General features: G+C 36.3%; 1 protein-coding gene across 2 annotated transcripts in view; it reads left to right on the forward strand.

Moving 5' to 3' along the window:
• The window catches only part of LOC306865174 (cyclin-Y-like), a 49,210-nt gene extending 28,916 nt beyond the window's left edge, over positions 1–20,294 (forward strand). The window contains exons 2-11 of one of the 2 annotated variants that reach the window (XM_079409621.1): positions 4,903–4,977; positions 5,484–5,504; positions 8,297–8,331; positions 9,365–9,468; positions 10,396–10,431; positions 10,738–10,795; positions 10,876–10,995; positions 16,323–16,489; positions 17,691–17,853; positions 18,955–20,292. In XM_079409621.1, coding sequence (XP_079265747.1) covers positions 4,903–4,977; positions 5,484–5,504; positions 8,297–8,331; positions 9,365–9,468; positions 10,396–10,431; positions 10,738–10,795; positions 10,876–10,995; positions 16,323–16,489; positions 17,691–17,853; positions 18,955–19,071 — 896 coding nt within the window. In that variant the 3' untranslated portion in view covers positions 19,072–20,292. Of the gene's footprint in view, positions 1–4,902; positions 4,978–5,483; positions 5,505–8,296; positions 8,332–9,364; positions 9,469–10,395; positions 10,432–10,737; positions 10,796–10,875; positions 10,996–16,322; positions 16,490–17,690; positions 17,854–18,954 lie in introns of both variants that reach the window. The other variant, XM_079409622.1, reaches the window with a different exon arrangement.
• Positions 20,295–20,918: the final 624 nt, after the last annotated feature.

Below are 20,918 nucleotides of genomic sequence, written 5' to 3' on the forward strand. Positions count from 1 at the left end.
ATTGAATATTGTCTTTGAAAATGAATTGATTTATCTCAATATTTAGACACGTTGAGTTAAAATTAGCACATACCGCTTCTAGTCTCACGCTTGAGGTATCTGGCCAATCACAATGCACCAAATAGCTGGCAAATCAGAGCACACCTCGCTTCCCAGAACGATGAGCTTTGTAAAAATCGGCGTGTTTCAGAAAGGCGGAGCATAGAGGAGCAACAATAATGTACAGTATGTGGAAAATAATGTTTTTTGAACCACGAACAACGTAAACACATTGCATTACACCAATTACACAAAATAATGTTCTTTTTAGCAACGTCATATAACCCTTTTAAGTTAGTGCACACTGGTTTTGGGAATTTTGGGAAGATTTCAGTCATAAGGCATAATCATCAGTCTTGATTGCAAGATGTTGCATGATGTTTTAGTAAAATTTTATATTGCTGTATTGTTGTACATTATTGTTGTTATATTGTTATATAGTAATATGTAGTGTTATTTTTGATTTGTCAGAAAAAAGTTATAATAATAATAATGATAAATTATTACTGTTGTTACTGTATGCTATTTGTTGTTAGCAATTTTTGTTTTGATTTGTTTAGACCACTTTCTCGTGAAAATGTGGGTATCAATTAATTATGATATGCTTATATTGATCACCCCTTAGTGCAAATGTATAACAAATGTGCTTGCGTTGGCATAGTCAGGTAGAATGTCTGGAGTTCAGGAAGCTCTTTTTACGAGAAAACCAAAGCATCTGTCTGATTCTGCAATAAATCATCTTCACGCATAGTAGATGGATGTGTGCAGAATGTTCTGCCCATGATGCGTAAGTGAGTGACCATTGGCTGTCCTCTTCATGTGGCTTTGCTTTTCTCTGCTGTTTCTGGAGTGTGTTCACTCACACACACACACACACACACTGCAGGGGATGTTTGAGAGCTGTGGGCGCTGAAGGCAGGGCCGAATGCCAGCCTGTGCTGAGCTCTGCTGCTGCTGCCCTCATTCAGCTCACAAACATCCACTGACCTCATTCTGAAATATTTAGCTGTATCAACTAGTGATGCACGATGTGAAAAATTTTAACCGATACGATAACCGATAATTAAGTCCTTCTCATGGCCGATACGATAAGTTCATATTTTTATATTATCATTTTCATATAATCTGCAGTTTGTGCACCCAGGAGAATACAAAATCTAAGATTCACTGATTAAACTGATATTTTAGTAGCTCTGGCCTAACTATAGCAAACATCAGTCCTGACTCTTCAAATGTTTTTTATTTTTTGTGTAAGGCACCACAATACTTTGTAACAGAAATGGTTTAACAGAATTATGACAGAACTATGGTTTATCTGCAATTAACAACTCATTAACAACTAATTTATATTCAAATATTTCATGCATAAAGAAATGCATCTATTCAACGTTTTTAGTGCACGAGGTTGAGAAAGTTATATAGTCTTTAAGCAGTGTTGGGAGTAAGGCGTTACAAAAGTAATGCATTACAGTAACGTGTTACTATTTGCTGTAACACAGTAGTGTAAGGCATTACTAATCAATTTTCAGTAATATTTTACTCGGTACATGTTCAGTAACGCTTGCATTACAACACACTTTTAGCCCCCAATTATTATTATTATTATTTTAAATTTAATTTAAAGTCAGGCTCCTACTTTTTTATGTCCCTAGGGCCGGGCTTCAGGCCAATATTCACGTCATAGTTCAGACGCGGGCCGGGCCTCGGGCCTGTTTTAGGCTTCTCCTTATCTTTATATTTTAGACATCCATCAATTATTGATGAAAAAAATTGCTGCGCTGGTGGAAACAACATGAGTCCGTGCTGCCGCGACTGTCAACAGAGACTCGACGGTGTTTAGTGTCCCGCAGCAGCAGCGAGCCGTCAGCACAGCTGAAGAGTTCTGCTTCAAATACACGCAATAAAGCAAAAGCCCCAGCAAAAGTAATTACCATGAATGTGTCCGGGGGGAATTAGTAAGAATTCGCCATCTCCTCGTTAGACGCGCCTTTAGAGAGAGGTGCATCTTCACGGATAACGATTGTAGTAAATAGTTTTCGTTTTCGTTTTTATTTATTTTGTTAAGTAGCAATTTAAAGCTTTCTTTAGATATATTTATCATGTCTGTAAGGCATGTATTTCGGTTCATTTTTGTGAAGAACGACAGTCGCGCATCATAGATCAGATTTCATTGATCACCTGAGGAGAGAGTCGAGCTGACTGACAAGAGTGATGTGAAAAAGACAAGACGATGGCAGAAGAGTTTCAAAACGAAATGTAAAAGCGCCTGTTTTAAAAATATTTTTGGATTTTGAAAAGCCTGTTGACCTGCCATTTATCTAAGGTGATATTGGAAGGTCTATTTATTATTATTTTTTTTTTTCTCATTTAGCCTATTTGGTTCCACAGTATTTGCTGATTTTTATTTTATTTAAACTGTGATATTTTTCCCATTATTTTACATCAAGGTGTATGCAGTCCTTGCCTCAAAACTTTCCATCTCACTAATAAACATTCTATGTTTTATAATTATTTGTTCCTCAGTCTTTACTGATTTTCAGTTTTGTATAGGCCTACTATGCATATTTAAAATTGGTAAGTTATCTGTTATTTTATATTAGGCATATAGCATGGTGCATTTTTATTCGTATTGTTAATAAAAGTTAGCTATATGTTCTATGTTGTATGTTGTAATTGATGCGGAATTGTCGTTAATTTAAAAGTGAAAATAAAATACGCACGGTGCTTTTACAAGATATTTAAGCAAAGGAAAGTGAGAAAACTCAAGCGAACTAAAAACAAACAACTGCTTGACGCCGAATTGCCACTAATTTAAAAGTGAAAACAAAATGCGCACAGAGCTTACAAGCTATTATATATAATTTTGAGGAATATTGCACCATTTCTCAGCCATACTTCAATATAAGCTGTAAACCTTATAGTTTGTGCATCACTTTATTTGAAGAAAAAAAAAAAAAAAAAGTTCAAATTTCATTTGGTTACATTTTTTAATTATTTAAAGTTTCATGCATTTATTATATACAGTCCAGGTAAATTAAAACCATATAATTTCTCATTTCACGTGGCATTATATACATTTTAATAAATATTATAACATAATTTTCAAAAAGCAATGATAACAACATAAATACTACTACTTCGACTACTGATGATATTATTATTATTATTATTATTAATGTTGTTGTTTTTATTTTTTATTTGTTTTTAAAATAAAAACAAAAAAATTCTAATATGTATTATGTAATATATTAATAAAATACAAATTATAAAAAAAACAACAACTCATAACTCAGCTAAAATAATGCAATTTATTAGACATCATTTTATAAAAATTGTATTAAACCATTAAAAAGCAAATCAGAAAAAATAAAACCAAACACAGTTTGGTTAAAATGAAAACAAACAAATAAATAGTAGCTTATTATTATTATTATTATTATTATTGTAAGAAAAAAATACCAAAAAGCTTGGTTTTAAATTATTATTATTATTATTAATGATAATAATAATAATAAATAATTAATAAATCTTATTTCATAGGGTTCTAAACAGTGTTGCACATGCTTGAAATATGTTCTTGACATGACAGTGTGAAAACTGTGGTGTATTTGTTGGAAGCAGCTCTTTCCTGAGTGTGAGGAAGTGGTGGGCTGTTCAGATCAGACCCCCTCCGAACACTCAAGCCCCTCGTCACAATATACAGAGGGTGGGTCACAGGAAGAGAGGAAATGACTCAATCCCATTGAAAACTCTACTGTTGCCACATGTTCTGCCATGAATGTGTACAATTTTTCAATAAGACGCATTAATATTAAAGCATATGTGTCCAGCATCTCTGAGACCGGCAGCACATTCACCGTTCTCTGCTTGCCTTTCCTTTTTTCATCCATCTTCCACCTGTCTCTCCTACACGGCTCCATCTTTTATTAATCAGTCTTTTCTCTGCACCCCAGAGTGCTCCATACGTCTCACGGTCAAGACTCCTTTGAGATTCAAGTGGCTCTTCCGCATAAAAGACGCTGCTTCAAAAGACTGAATACACAATGCTTCTCGTGTGGAGGCCGTTTCTGAACCAGGCTTCAGTCACGGGTTTGTTAGATTTCACAAATCTCAGCGCGCATGTTGCAGCTGACACCTGAACACTGCAGTAAGAAATAATGATTGTGTGTTTTAGGATCGGCTGTGAACTCGGGGTTAGTAGTTTCCTGGTCAGGGTGTGTGCCGTTGCTCTTTCCTCTGATGACATCATGCGTGTGTGCATGTGTTTGTCGCTGCAAGTTCAATATATATATATATATATATATATATATATATATATATATATACACACATACACACATGTAAGTATGGTGGTGTGACAAATCTAAATATTATATAGTTACATTAGATTAAATAGTTAAATTCTTGCTTTGGCAATCAACTGAAACTCAAATGATTTTAAGTTGAAGTACTAATATAACAAACTGAAATAGAAAAAAAAACAATAGCGAAAAATTAAAGCTAAAAATGGAAAATGAATTACAAAATCACATAAAAGTATTAAAGCTTAAATTAAAATCAGAACAAACACTCTAAAGATTGAAGGTAATTCAAAATAATAAATACTGTAATAGTATATAAATTATACATAAATCACACTGTTCTCAACACTGTCAGAATTTTGCTACTTCTAATTCATATATCTCTGTATTTCAATACTATGTGTTCGCTGCAACCACTCCGTGTTGTGGCTCGCCTGACTAAATGTTTCCCATCATTCTGTCAGAAATATACGATTATTTTTTGGGTTGTTCTAGTAATACTAGACTAGTAACTGAAGCCTCAGTCTTAAATAATAAATGGTCTTTTTCTCTCTCTCCTCAGAGCTCAACATGGAGTACAATCCTTCGGACCACCCGCGCGCCAGCACCATCTTTCTCAGCAAGTCTCAAACAGACGGTGAGAGAAAGTCCATGTCTTCTGACTCACAGGACGAGTGGGACCGGATCCCCTTAAGCCTGGATGCTGGAAGGGAACGTTAATTAAAACGAAACCGCGGTCAGGATTGCTTCAGTCTGATCCAAACGAGTCAGGAGGCGACCTCACAGATGGCTCTGACTTAGTCAGACCAAACATTCCCTCCTCGGAGAAGACTTGCAATAATAGTTTGATTGAACACGATATCCCTGGGTGATGATGCTTTGTTAACTGTCAGCTCCTCTCAGTGGGTGATATTTCTACCCAGGCTAATCTTAAGATATTCTCCTTGTTTCTCAGTGAATTGTTAGGGTAATGTTTTGTGACTCTGGTCTCTCAGACGTCTTGTGATTCCAGTGACATTATAAAGAGAAAATTCAGTGATATAAACAAAATCAGTGGCGTATGAACTCTAAAGTCAAGAATAAGTAAATGCCAGCCTTGTTATCCATGCTCAGATTTAATTTAGGAACCTTCTTGTTTTTCAGTTATTTTACCCAACAAGAAAGGTACGTTTGATCTCGGCGTGTTTGTTAGTCTGCTCTTGTGTCGTGTCGAAGCTTTGTAGATTCAAAATGTCTGTAGTTTGATTTTGTGCTGCAAGCTGTTATTTGTTCAGGAATCTTCTTTGAAGCGTTAGCTTGCTAAGCTACAAGCTACTCTATTTAACTGCACTGAAGCTACACTTTGTAGTTAACTATGCTAAAAGCTAACCAAAAGTGGCTAACTACATTAAAGCTGCTTAATGGGGCAACAGATTAATATCATTAAATAAAATCACTGGTATTTTCAGACATTTACACTCAGTTTAGTGGCATTAAGGGGCTATGCATGTTGACAATGCCTGTGAATCTGTCCCATTTGTCTGGCTGCGCAGATATAAGTTTAGATTCATGTACGCTTTTCTGTCATCTGTAGGTCTCTAGTGCTGTAGTTTATATTAATAGTTATGATATTGATGAAAAATAGGCAAACTGTTAATATGCGAGTATAATCTGAGTCATACAGTAGCTTTCATGTGTGTGTGCGTGAGGGGTGTCAGACTCCAGGGACTCTGATAAAATGTCTATCCCACATGACCACACACAATGCCTCTTCATTTTCACCTGCAGTCTCAGTTTGTTTTCTGGGTCAAGCTTTTAACACATCACCTGTCAGTCAAAATAACTCACCCCGCCCCCACAGATACAATAGTAGTAGTTATATGTGAAATGCAGTTTAGTCATATTGGTAAGGTGAATCATTTGGATGCTATTGGAAATTATCTTATGGGTAAAATGTCTGAGAGGTTTCATTTGTTGCATTCAAGCAGTTGGTCCATTGCTTGAACACACCGCAAGTGGGGAAGTTGTGGCCTAATGGTTAGAGAGTCGTACTCGTAATCCAAAGGTTGCGGGTTCGAGTCCCCGGCCGGCAGGGATTGTAGGTGGGGGGAGTGAATGTCCAGCGCTCTCTCCACCCTCAATACCACGACTGAGGTGCCCTTGAGCAAGGCACCGAACCCCCAACTGCTCCCCGGGCGCCGCAGCATAAATGGCTGCCCACTGCTCCGGGTGTGTGTTCACGGTGTGTGTGTGTGTGTGTGTGCACGGTGTGTGTGTTCACTGCTGTGAAATCTGATTAATTTAATGTGAATTGGTACTCTGTAGTACCGACGTAATTTGGTCAGTGCCCTTAAAAGTACCAAGTTTGTTATCCAACCCTAACCGCAAATACTGCAGACCAGTAGCACATACATTCTATGCCCGTGTGAGAGGAAAATAACTCTCCGTACCAGCAGGGGGCAGTAGTCTGTGTTCATCATTTAAAAAGAGAAACCTAAAGGGCTACGACTGCGGATATACAAAGCAGTGCTTACCATTTTCACACCAGACTCACTGACCACTAGCTTTCATCATTTGGTTTGTCTTCTCATGCTGTGGTTTGTTAAGTTGAACACCCAATCAGAGTGATGTCTCTCACCAATGGGCTCAGCCACCAATTCAGCATGTTCGATCATCTGAAAATCAGTTAACTTTAGTCCGACTATTGCCAAAGCTAGGCTGACAGATGCTTAACGACAACCCAACATCGGCCAGCCGCCGCGGCCTTCTATATTTACTTATATATGTAAATGATCTCTTTTATGTTTGGTTAACCTCATCAAGACATAAATATTTGTGGGCTTGAGTTTATATGCTTATGGTTCTAATATTAATACCATAATCTAAAGAACACTTGTGTGTTTTAAAGAAGCTTTCTGAGAATGTTACAGTATGTTTACGTAGTAGTACATATGTGCGCATTAAACTTTGTACCACAGAGACCATCAATGGCAAAGAAATAGAAAGGTTTATGAAGCTTTGAGAGAGCAAACCAATTTAAGTCTAAAACCTTGGCAAGCATCATCAGCAATGTTTAATAGGTTGTGCAACTGTTGCATGAGAATTTGAAAGCACTGTTATGTGCTGATAGATTTACTCACCGATAGATAGATAGATAGATAGATAGATAGATAGATAGATAGATAGATAGATAGATAGATAGATAGATAGATAGATAGATAGATAGATTTCATTAAAATGAAGGTACAAATTAGTACAACATAGTAATCGTGATATACTAAAATGAGGGAACAAATTCAGTCATAGAAATGAATTCTTAATTTAACTCAAACACAGCAACGAATTAAAAAAAAAACCCCAAAAAAACTGAGGGAACAAATTATTTGTGGCCACAATAGATTTTTGTCCGAATATGTGCATGGCTCCATAGTTAAGAGAGAACACAACTTTTGCTTAAATGCCTATAAATAAATTTCTATTGCTCATAACTGATGGAGAGAAATAGTGCAGACACTGTACAAAGATGAAATGTTCTAGTGCACGTGTCGAGCGCCTGCACACACGTGCAAAAAAATAAATAAGAGTACACTTTGAAAGCTTATGTACACAATCAGTAACTGTTTGCATCAAAACTGAAGTATACTTTGGGTTAATTGGGTCTTTCTTGGCTAGAATAACACCCAAATTGGACCAGGCGTCATGCTGATAGTCAAAGCTCTCTCTAGGAGACTAACCAACAAGATTTTTTTTAGAGAAATATTAAGGACGGTTTAATTAAAGCACATTTTCTTTTGGCACCTTTTCATTTCTCTGCCCCCAAACTGTTAATGAAATACCATCCAACAGTTTAAGACCTCACATTGTTAGAAACATCCCTCTTGATATTACTGAAATGTGGCCTTTGTCTTTTTGTCTCTCTCTAATTAACTGTAGTGACTGTTGTGCTAGTGTTACTAATTATGCGTTTCTCTTTACAGTTCGGGAAAAACGGAAAAGTCTGTACGTCAACCATGTAAGTAGCAGCAGCCATGACACCAGTGGATGTGTGTTTTCTGTTTCTCATAATGCTTGTGTCTGCGATGAAGACATCTCCCCACGTGTCACAACACCCACAGAACTGATCAAATCCCACTCAATCACATGAGAATGCAGAAACCAGTGTTATATGAGTCTCTGGGCTTGTGTTGCATCATTAACAGCATTGATTTGCTGTTCTACTCTTCATTCTATATAAATGTTTTAAAGAAATAATTCACCCAAAAATGACAATTTGCTGAAAATATACCCTCAGGTCATCTAAAACGTAGAAGAGTTTGTTTCTTCATTGGAACGGATTTGGAGAAATATAGCTTTACATCACTTGCTCATCAATGGATCCTCTGCAGTGAATGGGTGCCGTCAGAAGGAGAGTCCAAACAACTGATAAACACAATAATCCACACCACTTTATCAGCTGTTCGGATGGCACCCATTCACTGCAGAGGATCCATTGTTGTCCCAATCTGTTCAGATGAAGAAACAAAGTCTTCTACATCTTGGATGGTCTGAGAGTGGCTAAATTTTCATTTTTAGGTGGACTATTCTTTTAATACGCATGGCTTGATTTTCTTCATTTCATTACTGCATGCTATTCATACACAGTTTGCAATGAATAGCTTATGTTTTGTTCCTATTTTAATGTCTTCTATTACTTTGCAAGTTAACACACATTGCGGAGTCAAAGGTAAATATTTGCTCATTGCTCTGTTTACTTCCCTTAAACTGTGATATTGTGTCTGTTTTGACACTGTAATGCTTTGTTTACATTATTATTGTTGCTTATCAGTTTGAAATCTTGCATAATACATTACTGTGTTTATATTGTAATGGATTGGGATTCTAACCCACACATTAAGCGAGATTCTTGAGATGATAATGGCTTCTCTGGGGCTGCAGGTGGCCTAATTTTCAGCCTGTTTGCTGAAAGTGTGTGTTTGTGTGTATGCGTGTGTTTGAGAATAAATGATATTGTACTAGTTTGCGCTCTGTGTGTCCTTGTCTTTCAGCAACATCCATCTGGCCCAATGAGACGCAAGTACAGCTCCTGTTCGACGATCTTCCTGGACGACAGCACCGTTAGCCAACCCAACCTCAAATACACCATTAAATGGTACTCGAACCCTAAGCGTAACACTGATTGAAAGGTTTATGATTGGTTTATGACGGATATCTAAATAAGGGTAAGGTAAGAGAATTGGATCTTCAAAAGGATGGCTAGAGGCTTTGGAAATTGTGCCTAAGAGCTTGTTACATTGATAAATAACCACTTGTACAATCACATGAATGGATTCAGTCTGAAAGGGAGTTTTCTAAATCATTCAGTCCATGATTCAAACCAGTGGCCATTTACACTCGTCACATTCATAATGAATTTAATGGATTTAAGTACGTTAGGTAGTAAGCCAATTATTTTTATTTTATTTTATTTTATGGCCAATAACCAAAAAAAAAGTCAATACAAAAATTCTATACTATTTGAATAAATGTAATCGATATAAAGTAATTTTTTAAAAATATAATTCATCAAAATAAAATCAATGATTAGATGTCGCAACATTATAATGTAAAGTACAATAACTTTGCTAAAGATTTAACAATGTTAATAAATTATTAGTGTTTGTAAAATTGAGTGATTCATTATTAGATGACAGCAAAGATCATTTTAATAATAAAAAAAAGAGCATAATCACATATATATAATGAACCATAAAATATTGTTATAACTGTTACAATATATGGATTTACAAAGAAATGCATTATTTTAAATGAGGCCCCTTGTGGCATTACATTCTATGTGAATTTATTCAGGAATAGTTTTACGAATGATTTACAAAAACCCACATTTCCTGCGTTTTGTCAAACATACTGTAGTATGTTTTGGATTCCATATAATTCATTGATCTACAGATTCATACAGCGTATTCTTTTATGTGCACGAGGACAAGATAAAAAAAGATAACTTCTCCTTCGGCTTGAATTTATTTGATGCTTTATCTTGTTGACTACCGTTATATCAACTTCTTTCTTCTGTTTGCAGTGTTTCCCTCGCAATATACTACCACATAAAGAACAGGTATGTTTTTCATTTCTCTCTGCAGAGAGATCCATCTACCAACCATACTTTTATATCCCTCGTTTTCTGTTTCTGGCTTTGTGTCTATCTTTCTCTTAAACCTGTAATACCATATAAACCCTTAATGCATTATAACTTTCAAGCTCCAAGGCTTCACTGCTGCTGGAATAGAATTTTTAAGACAAGGTTTTGGCAACATGGTATCATCACACACTTTCCTGGTTCTTTACTTCTTTATATATAATACAGCGTAGAATAAGTATCAGTCTTCCCTAATCTAATTTCAGTTCACCCTTCTACTTTCAGAAATGTGGATGGACGAATGCTGTTAGACATTTTTGATGAAAAACTTCATCCACTTTCAGTAAGTGTTTCATTTCTGAAGCTCATTTATAAGAGGTGTAATTACGATGTGTAATGTCCTAAAACTTCCTCTTTCCACAGAAATCAGAGGTGCCGTCAGACTACGACAAGCAGGACCCAGAGCAGAAACAGATCTACAGATTCGTCCGTACGCTCTTTAGTGCCGCCCAGCTCATGGCTGAGTGTGCCGTAGTTACTCTGGTGAGTGAAAGGTCATGTGACTTGATGGTGGACAAATTAAAGTTCATCCGTGTCTTTTTGGATTGGCTGGTAGCACAAGTTAAAATAGGGTTTACCATCAGTGAAGTGGATTTACCATCACTGGTAAAAAACGGTTGTCATATTTAGCGCTTTATTGGTAGGCACCAAGCCCAGCAGCTGTCAGAGTGTGACTGTTCCTCCTCTGTGATAAAATCCTTCTTTTGAAGCCTCATCCCTTCTCACTTCTCCAACCAAATACCTTCATGAGGTGTCATTAAACAAGTTGTAGACATACAAGGGGCTGTGAATGCTTGAAAAGAGTTTGTGTGTGTGTTTAATAAGGTTTTAATCTACCCCTTTTAATGATCCAATGGAAATGTAGTCTCTATCTCCGATAGTTATAATGGATTCTTTACAGAACATCTCAGCCATGTTCTGTAAAGAATCCTGGGATCTTTACAGAACATGTAAAGATCCTGAGGTCATCATCTGGGATGACCTCAGCCATCCCAACAATGGACTGTTCTCTCTGTTACGGTCTGGGAAGCGATTCCGCTCCCTGAAGACCAACACAGAGAGACTGAGGAGGAGCTTCTTCCCGCAGGCGATAAGGTCTCTCAATCACACCATCACACAGGAGTAATATCTTTGAAACATTGACATTGACTGGACAATCATGGACACATTCATGCAATACATATTTATATATCTGAACCATTGCACATGTCACTTCATAAGTCACTTTAACGTTTCATAAGTCACTTTTGCATTGCCACTTTAAAAATTTTATATATATACATATATATATATATATATATATATATATATATATGCCCTTATTTGTACAGTTTATTTACTAGTTAAATTTATTTTCTTTTGTATTTCTTCTTATTAATATTTTTTTTAAGGTCACTGGCTGCCGTACAAGCATTTCACTGCATATCGTACTGTGTATGACTGTGTATGTGACAAATAAAATTTGAATTTGAATTTGATATATTGCACATAAAAAAGTAAGGCAAGAGTGTCTTTAAAATTATAAGCTGCAATCTAATTGGTTTTAATCAATTTATTATCTTTAGATGACTGAAATATCTGACCTAAAAATCAACAGAGATATCCGTATGATTTCTTCCCTATTATTATATGTAAATCCTTTCTCGTAAACTGTTGTTATTATAGTATTATAGTAGTACCAATGATTTCAGACCTAAATATCACATAAAACGCTAACTGTGGTAAAGTACTTTAAATATCAGTCGGTCTCTTTCTAGATGGTTCTTGGCCTTAAAAACTGCAAAGTGGACCAGACTTGATACTTATAGTCAAAATCTGAAACTAATAAAAACACTGTTTTGAGTGCAGCTTTAGCATAGATATTTTGTATGAGTGTGGGATCTGTGTTGTGTTACCTGTAAACTGATAGACTTCTCAGATAGATTGTGTCTGTTTCTTTGTTTCTAAATATATATTGAGACAGATTGAGCCTGTTCCTTGACCTGTAGGGGGCAACAGGTGCAGAGTAGTCTCAGCCTCACACGGAACGTTGGCTAAACGTCTGATGCCTATGGCACACTTTTCTGGAAACTCTTCAGGAATGTCGAAGTCGTCCTCTGACTGGTTGAATTAAACCGGATTTCTGGGAGACGCCAGTGTCGCGTTTATTTTCGGTCCGCCGGGAAACAAAGATGCCGTGATGCCAAACCCCCTCACGAAAGAAGAAAGCTGTCGGGTTTACAAATGTGACGACGAACGCTTAGGGTCAACTAAACGCTGGATTTTCAAAAGTATGTGAAATATTTAAAGTTCACGGCATAAAACTTTTAAAATACATCCGAGAGTTTGTTATTATGACGACATTTCCACACCTCGAAACGTGGCGCTGAACGAAACAAACTATGATTGGTTGTTTGACATGTCGGTCAAACGGCCTCATGGGCGGGCCTTGGCCATTGAAAGTGGACATCTATTCCAGACCTTCAGCTGTCAGTCTGAGATCTGGCTACGCAGTGCAGAGATGCTGATAAAGTCTGATTGGCTGGTGCTTCAGTTATTGAATGGGAACTATGAGTCACTGCACACAGAGAACTTCATGGGAGATTGATCAACTTGAAAAATACACTATCAAAACATTCCCACTCAGATGCCAAATAATAAATCAATTCGTCTTTTCAAGAATTGTTGCCCTAAACAGAAATCTCATTGGGCCAGTTTTGCATTCAAAGTGGACAGACAAATTAACTTTTTAGTTTAGGATACATGTACATCTTTGTCATAGAACTGAACAATCATCTTGAGCATAATCAGATACATGGGGTAATATGTATCCCTATTTATTATGACAACAACAGTGGTTTTATTGTTAACTAAAACTAAATCATTTTTATTACTTGAAATAATACTGAAACAAACATAAAACTTATATTATACATACAAAACATAATGCTACCTTGGCAACAAAATAAAATAAATTTAAGCTAAAGTACTGCAACTTCTAAAATCAAAACTGAAATGAAGCTAAACAGAAATATATATTTAAAAATTATATACTAATAATAAATGACTACATTTTAATAAATACTAATACTATCATAGTATATAATTTACACTTATATAACACTTTATGGTAATATGCCCTCTTAAAATGTTTATGTTTTAGGTTATGTTTTATATTAGGGTGCTGACCGCCGTCCCTGGAATGTTTTTGTAGGTTGCTGATTTATAAATTGTAGGTGTGTAATTTTCCCATTTGCTGACACTAGTTCATCTTGAACAGCGTAGAGGAGATTAGCTCACAAACATACTCTTATAAGCACATATTTAATGCACATGTGCCCATGGGTGAGCCGAAGCCCCCTGATGCAGTGGAACCAATTAAACGTGATTTCTGTCTTACACTTTGTACAAACAAAATTTTCCACTGTGGGAAAACTAATATTATTTGACATTGTTGTCCCCAATTTGTGTGTGTATGTGCATTTGTGCTGCTTAGTGCTTCTACGTCTTTTTTTGCATTGCATACATCATGCATTCTTCATTTTCATAAGGACTTCTTTGTTCGCCTACATACATCATTCATCAATTGAATGCTAAAGACGCCCATGACTATAGCATACTGTCATACACCACGTCAACAGAGCACAGACTTACAATTCAACCACTCAAGAAGTAATGTTTAGAACTTTCCTTTAGAAGTAGACAAATAAATATTATTGCAGTTACTTAGGAAACCATCACTTTTGCTAGTGATCATACTTCTCATTTGCCTTTGACATGTTACTCGTCCAGCAGACAGGAAGAATACATAGAACCATGTGGCATGTTAAAAAGAGGTGTGATATTTTTTTCATAATGTCTAGTTTCTAAAGCAACAGACCTTTAAGTGAATAAAACAGAAATAAGGGCTCGGTAATCTACCTGTTCTCCTTCAAAATTCCTGTGGTGTTTAACAGTACATCTCAACCTTGTGCAGTCTCATAACAGAGAACCATTCGACAGACATGGAGAATTTATGAGCGCCTCAGGAAGCAGTTTGATCAGAATATATTTTTTCTCTCATCTTTATGGTATAAAATTTAAATGCCTAAAGGTTTAGAGAAATAATGTATCCATGTGATTTATGAGTCAGTGGTACAGAGTGAGTATTTCTGCCTTTTTCAAAAATCATGCAATATAGCAGAATTCCAGAGCCAAAAGATTAGCCAAAATCGCTTAATTAGGGGATGTGTCTTATTTTCAAGTACTGGAATCTTTGTCATAGTACTGAACTATCATCTTAAGCATAATCAAATCATTTCTTTTCAGATTAATTTATATAGTGCTTTTTATTATGTTGATAGTTTCAAAACGGCAGAAAAGGCTTGTTGCAATATTTTTTTTTATTTGGCTCTGCTTATGAACAGAAATGTAAAATTTTATCTCAGTGAGGCCCAGTGAGCAGTCACAGGTAAATGTGTCAAAGCGGTGAAGTGTTGGAGAAAAACCTTAAAGAGAACCAAACTCAACTAATCCAAATTTTTGTTCATATTTCCAAAGGGCAGCATGTATATTGAAAACAACATTGGGCCTAAAACAGACCTGTGTGGCACCCCATACTTACTAATGTGAGATTTGCTAGTTCCATGTTTAAACAAAGAAATTGGTAATGGCCAATTCTAAACTAGCTGAAGGCCATGCAATTTTCTAATCAATGTAAGAGTATGTCATCAAGATCTATAGTGCCAAAAGCTCTAAGCTCTAGTAAAACTGGAGTTTCAACTCATTTGTAATTCTAAATGCAGTCTCTGGTCTATGATGGGCCCTGAAACCTGGCTGAAATTCTTCATAATCTTTGTATTTACATAGCATTGTTTTTTTAAAGGATTCATGGTACATGTCCAAAAAAATACTTTTCTATTAGTGGTGTTAAAACTGAATGGTGTTGGTTTGGAGTTTGTTACCAGTGAGGCATCAGGGCCCGTATTCATGAAAAATGTTAGTGCTAAGAGTTGCTCCTAGTAACAAAATTCTAAGAAAATTCCTAGAAATGTGGGTGTTTCCTCTTAAAATTAAAGAAAAGATCCTAGTAAAGAAAGCAGTAATTCAGAAAGCATCTTAAACCTTAAAGAGGTCATAAGGTCCAAAATTGTTAGGAGCACGGACGAGGACTTTTAAGGGGCTTAAGAGTTTCTTTAGCAGTGGAGAAAATGGACGAAACATGAAGAGGGAGAAGAAATGCGTTGCGCACAATGCATGACAGTGAGTTAATAAGGGATTACGCCTAATTAATACGTCTGTAATTTCAAAGTGAAGTCTTATAATATACCCTACTCTTAAAAGCGCTCTTTTATTTCCTTCTTGACAACCAACCAATCACAGTCTTCAAAAGAATGTGTCATAGCTAGCAACGAGGTCAACCCCAGCTCCTCACTAAGATAAAAGTTTTTGTCTTTCCCTCGCTCAGAGTTGCTCTCAGATTGGTCCTGAATCACTTTTAAGATAAGACTCCTAGTTAGAATTTTTTAAGCTAAATTAGGAGCTCTCTAAAAGGAGTTTTAGGAATACGGGCCCAGGTGTTTTTGTTGGTTGGCTGAGCATGTGTGTTTGTTTGTCTTTTGGCATTTATGCCCCCTGACCTATGTGTCAGTCTTGCAGTAAATCACATATTTGCAGTGACGCTGCAGTAACCTTGCTCCAAACACAGAAATACAAGGGTCAGTCGCCAGAATCTAAAAACAAACATTGGGTTCTTTAAAGTTGACTTGATTGACAAGATGCTTTATTGGCATATTAGTCAAATGTCTTTTATGTTTAACTTAAAATTAATTAAATGTCTTTCTTTCTTTTAGGTGTATCTGGAGAGATTATTAACATATGCAGAGATTGACATTTGTCCTGCTAACTGGAAGAGGATTGTTTTGGGTGCTATCCTGTTGGCATCAAAAGTGTGGGATGATCAGGCTGTATGGAATGTTGACTACTGCCAGATCCTCAAAGACATCACCGTGGAAGACATGTAAGTGTGCCTCTTGAGCCTCCAAATTCAATATAACGTGTCACTCTGAGATGCAAGTAATTTAATATGTAGGAAAAAAGAGCTACAGTGATTTTAACAACTTCCATTTTTATTATTGATCATTTGCACCAGGTTCCCAGGAAACAACAAGTATCTTGAACACAAACTGAAAACGGTGCTTTACGCTCTAAAGTTTTATGTAATATTCCAATTTTCGTACAAGTTAAATTTGCAACTGTGGTTGGAAACCGCTTCGATGCTCAGCCTTCAAACATTTCTAAGATATATGCTGACTTACAATTGACGTAAAACGTTTATGTAATGGATTCTGAACGAAGCAAGATAATCACCAACAAATCATATACAATATGGAACATATATTAATTATAGAATGGTCTGGTCTGTTTTAATTTCATGTTGAACACCGAGGTTAGTGCCATCCACAAATCATGTATTGTGGTATATTTACATTATCCATACTTTATCCGGCTTTTCTAAGGTTCTAATCATCTGTGGAACTGGTATTTATCATGTTTTTATGACATTTTTTGGAAACTATATCCTAGAGAGCTTAAAGTACCATACATAATATCCCTGAAGGCAAAATGCCAAGAAATTGAGCTGACAAATATGAAGAGTGATACTTGACACTTTCAGCATGTTGTCACATCTGCCCTTTTAACTCCTGCTGAGCACAGTTATTTTAAAGGCCGTCCTGACTAAAGATTCAGTGAAGGAGGCAGTCATATTGTCCTCAAAGCACACTGCAAACAGCATGGAGGACAATATAGTGTGGGTTTGTGGGTGTTTGTTGCCTTTTTGTTGTCAGAGGCTTCACAGTTGGTTATATTTAGCTGGTTGGTTTCTGCATGCGTTGGAATAATGATGCGGTTGGTAGGAAGGGGTGACAATAGATTGCTTATTTTGAACTTTGAGGAGTTTCATTGGTGGTTAGAAATTTGGGAGTGAATAAAGGTAGATTTTTAATATGAACAGATGATCAAGGCCTGTCATTTGGTATTCTTGTCAGGAGTGTAGTTTTAAAATGAAAAGACATTGATTTTCATTGAAACATGCTAAATCAGAATTTCCTTGAATAGCTAAATTGTCAAGGTTTTCTTTTCGCTTATTTCCACCCACTGACAAATTTCAAAAGGAACATACGCCAAACTAATTATCTTTGCTTTCTCTCTCCCACCAGGAATGAGTTGGAGAGACAGTTTCTGGAGTTGCTGCAGTTCAATATTAACGTTCCATCAAGCGTCTACGCAAAGTACTATTTTGACTTGCGTTCGCTTTCAGAGGCGAACAATCTCAGATTTCCCCTTGAGCCTCTCAGCAGAGACAAGGCCCAGAAACTTGAGGTGAGTGGTCGATACTTCTCTAGATCATTAGCACACATTATATAGCTCAGGATATTTATCTCAGATTGTCACTCAAGCTCTCATTCATATCCCAGTGTGTTGTGGATTCTAGGTTTTCATGAGAAGTCCAATGTTTCAGCAAATTGTAATACTGAATCTGTTAGCATTGTTCTAGCAAGTTACAAAAATATGGAAGTAAAACATGAAAGCTTGCGATGGTACAGCTTTCACTAAGAAGGGATATTGTGACATGTTGTATTGGTCCATTGGTTCAGTAGCAGCAGGTCTGAGTAATTACCTCGGCTGAATCCCCATGTGTCTCTTATGCCAGCATTCAGCCTTGATGCTGCCCAATTACAGTCCTAACAAGACCAGGCCTATAATGATGTTAGTTAGTTCAGCTGTGTGTGTGTGTGTGTGTGTGTGTGTGTGTGTGTGTGTTTGTACAGTTGCCTTTGGTGGCATAATAGCCCACTAGCCCATCTAGAGTCAGTGGTCTGTGGGTGGACAGCTCAATCAGTCAGTGGTTTATGATCCATTTCTTTCATGAGGACCAGCCCCCCTGCTTCCATCTTGCACTGGTCCACTTTTTACGCTCCAACACACAATCATCATCTGTCATCTCAAAATAATGGACACAAGTTGTATCTTGCCTCAAGAATGAAACTTTTTCCCACTTATTCTTGGAGGTTGTGGTACTTGGAAATTTGGTTCTTGCATCAGAAAGAACAGGTTTGGCCAATACTTTTTCTGTGACGCCTTCAGTTGTATCAGATGTGAATCTAGCTAATTGTATGACATTTTTAACTCTTATAAGTCAGCAGATAATGACTTACAAGTTAATAATAAAAGGTTATACTACTACTACTACCACTACTACTATTACTGTAGAAGAAGAAAAGGGCCAAAAACAGAACCCTGGGGAACACCTTGAGTAAGAGGAGCTTTGTGTTATTTCCACATTTGTGAGAAAAAAATAAACATGCTGGGCCTGAAAAAGTCAATAAATTTATAAAAGCTGTTGACGTCATTTACATTTCTAAAATATATATTATATATACATTTAATACAGTAATACAATGTTTCTCATGTTTCTCACAGGCAATCTCCAGGCTTTGTGACGACAAATATAAAGACTTGAGAAAAGCAGCCAAGAAGCGCTCAGTGAGCGCAGATAACCTGACAGTGGTCAGATGGTCGCCGGCCATCATATCCTAATAACGGTGGACATTGGGGACTTTCACGAGAGACTGAGAGAAAAAGACTGTCAGAAGAAGCGTTCTCTAAGAGGACACATACATGCATAGTACCTCCACAAGACTCTTGTGCCAGAAGTTTTTGTTCTAAAGAGTGTCCTTGCTGGTCGTATGGCTGCTGTATATACACAAGACACCCACACAAAGATCACTTTCCAACCTGTGGCTTAGAGAAGAGAGGAGGACACTGCTACTGCGGTTCAGAAAAAATATAAATGAGGGAGAAAGACACCCAATGACTGGAACAGCATTCCAACAGCTCTGTCATACGTGTTTGCCATTCCAGGAGAGGAAGTATTTGTACTGTGTTAAATGATCTTGTATGGTTAGAAAAATTCCACCTGGATGCGCAACGATGTGTTGCATCAAGATCAAGAGCCAAAATCAGCCACTTCTCAAGATATTCCCTAGATATTCTTCCATTGCTTAAACTATTTCTCTCCAAATGGCTGTGAGCTGATCAAACTATAAAATTACCACTGTTACATACATTTATGTAACATTTTATCACATTAAGATTTATTTTAAATTAAAAACATCCTTAATGGCAGTTAAAATTAGCCTAACAATGCAAATTAATGGGAAAATATAAATTTGGACCTCTATGTTAAGTCTGTTTATTTTATTGTTTGTTTTTGTTCAATTTTTAATACCTGATAAATGCAGTTTGCACCATTTAGTCTTATTATATAAGAGTAAAGGAAGCTGACTTTGTATTTTCAAAATGAAAGTGTTGTGTAGGGTTTCCATATGAAGTTCCTGGGACTTTCCTTTTGAAACACAAGATTCGGTAATTGAATGCCTTGAAATAATAAGTTTCAATTGAAAATGTACAATGTCGAAATGGACTGAAATTGGAAGTTTTAATACTGAAATCAAAGGATTTTCTTCTGCAGAGCCAATAATGACATTCCATCATCAATCACCATGAACGTGTATATATTTGTCGCCATTTTTTTTTCATAACCTCAACAAATGCCAGATATACACATGCTGTGTCACTCATTTCCAATTCTCAAAGCAATACACCGTGTTCTATCTATTCCGTACAATGCCTGCTAGAAAGATTGGAGATGTTATTTGAAAGGCTCCTGGGGAACTTTCAGATAACATTGAGTTAAAATTGGTATCATGAAGTCAAAATACGTGTTATTAAAGGTGAGGTGCCACTGCGATACAACCGTTTGGACTGATTGCAGTGCTTTATTTCTCAATTATGATGCGTCAAACCAGAGACTCAATTCCTGCTGTATCCACTGCCATCACCACAGCCTGCGTTTACCGGGGAAAATGGCCTTAGATGTAGAATATGAAATTAACCTTTTGATCATCCCTTCTCATAAGACAGCAAAATATGTTTTTAGTAGTGCTGTCAAATGATTAATCGCATCCAAAAGAAGTTTTTGTTTGCATAATATATATGTGTGTGTTCTGTGTATATTTATTATGTATATATAAATACACACACAGTAAATATTTTAAAAATATGTATTTACATGTCTATATTTATATTCATATAATTTATATAAATAAATACATTTAATATATAAAAAATAACATATCTCTGAAATATATACATGCATGTGTGTGTATTTATATATACATAATAAATATATAGAGTAAACAAAACCTTTTATTTTGGATGCAATTAATCACGATTAATGGTTTGACAGCACTCGTTTAGACAGCAGAATTAGTTTTAAAATCAGTTCTTCCTAATTCAAAGCAAGTGCTGTATTATTCCATCAGATGTATGTGAAAATTATTCGTTACGTTATCTGTTGAGAGTAATTGAGACATTTTCGTTTG

The sequence above is a fragment of the Barbus barbus genome (genome assembly GCF_936440315.1).
Source record: "Barbus barbus genome assembly, chromosome: 46".
NCBI classification, from domain to species: Eukaryota; Metazoa; Chordata; class Actinopteri; order Cypriniformes; family Cyprinidae; genus Barbus; species Barbus barbus.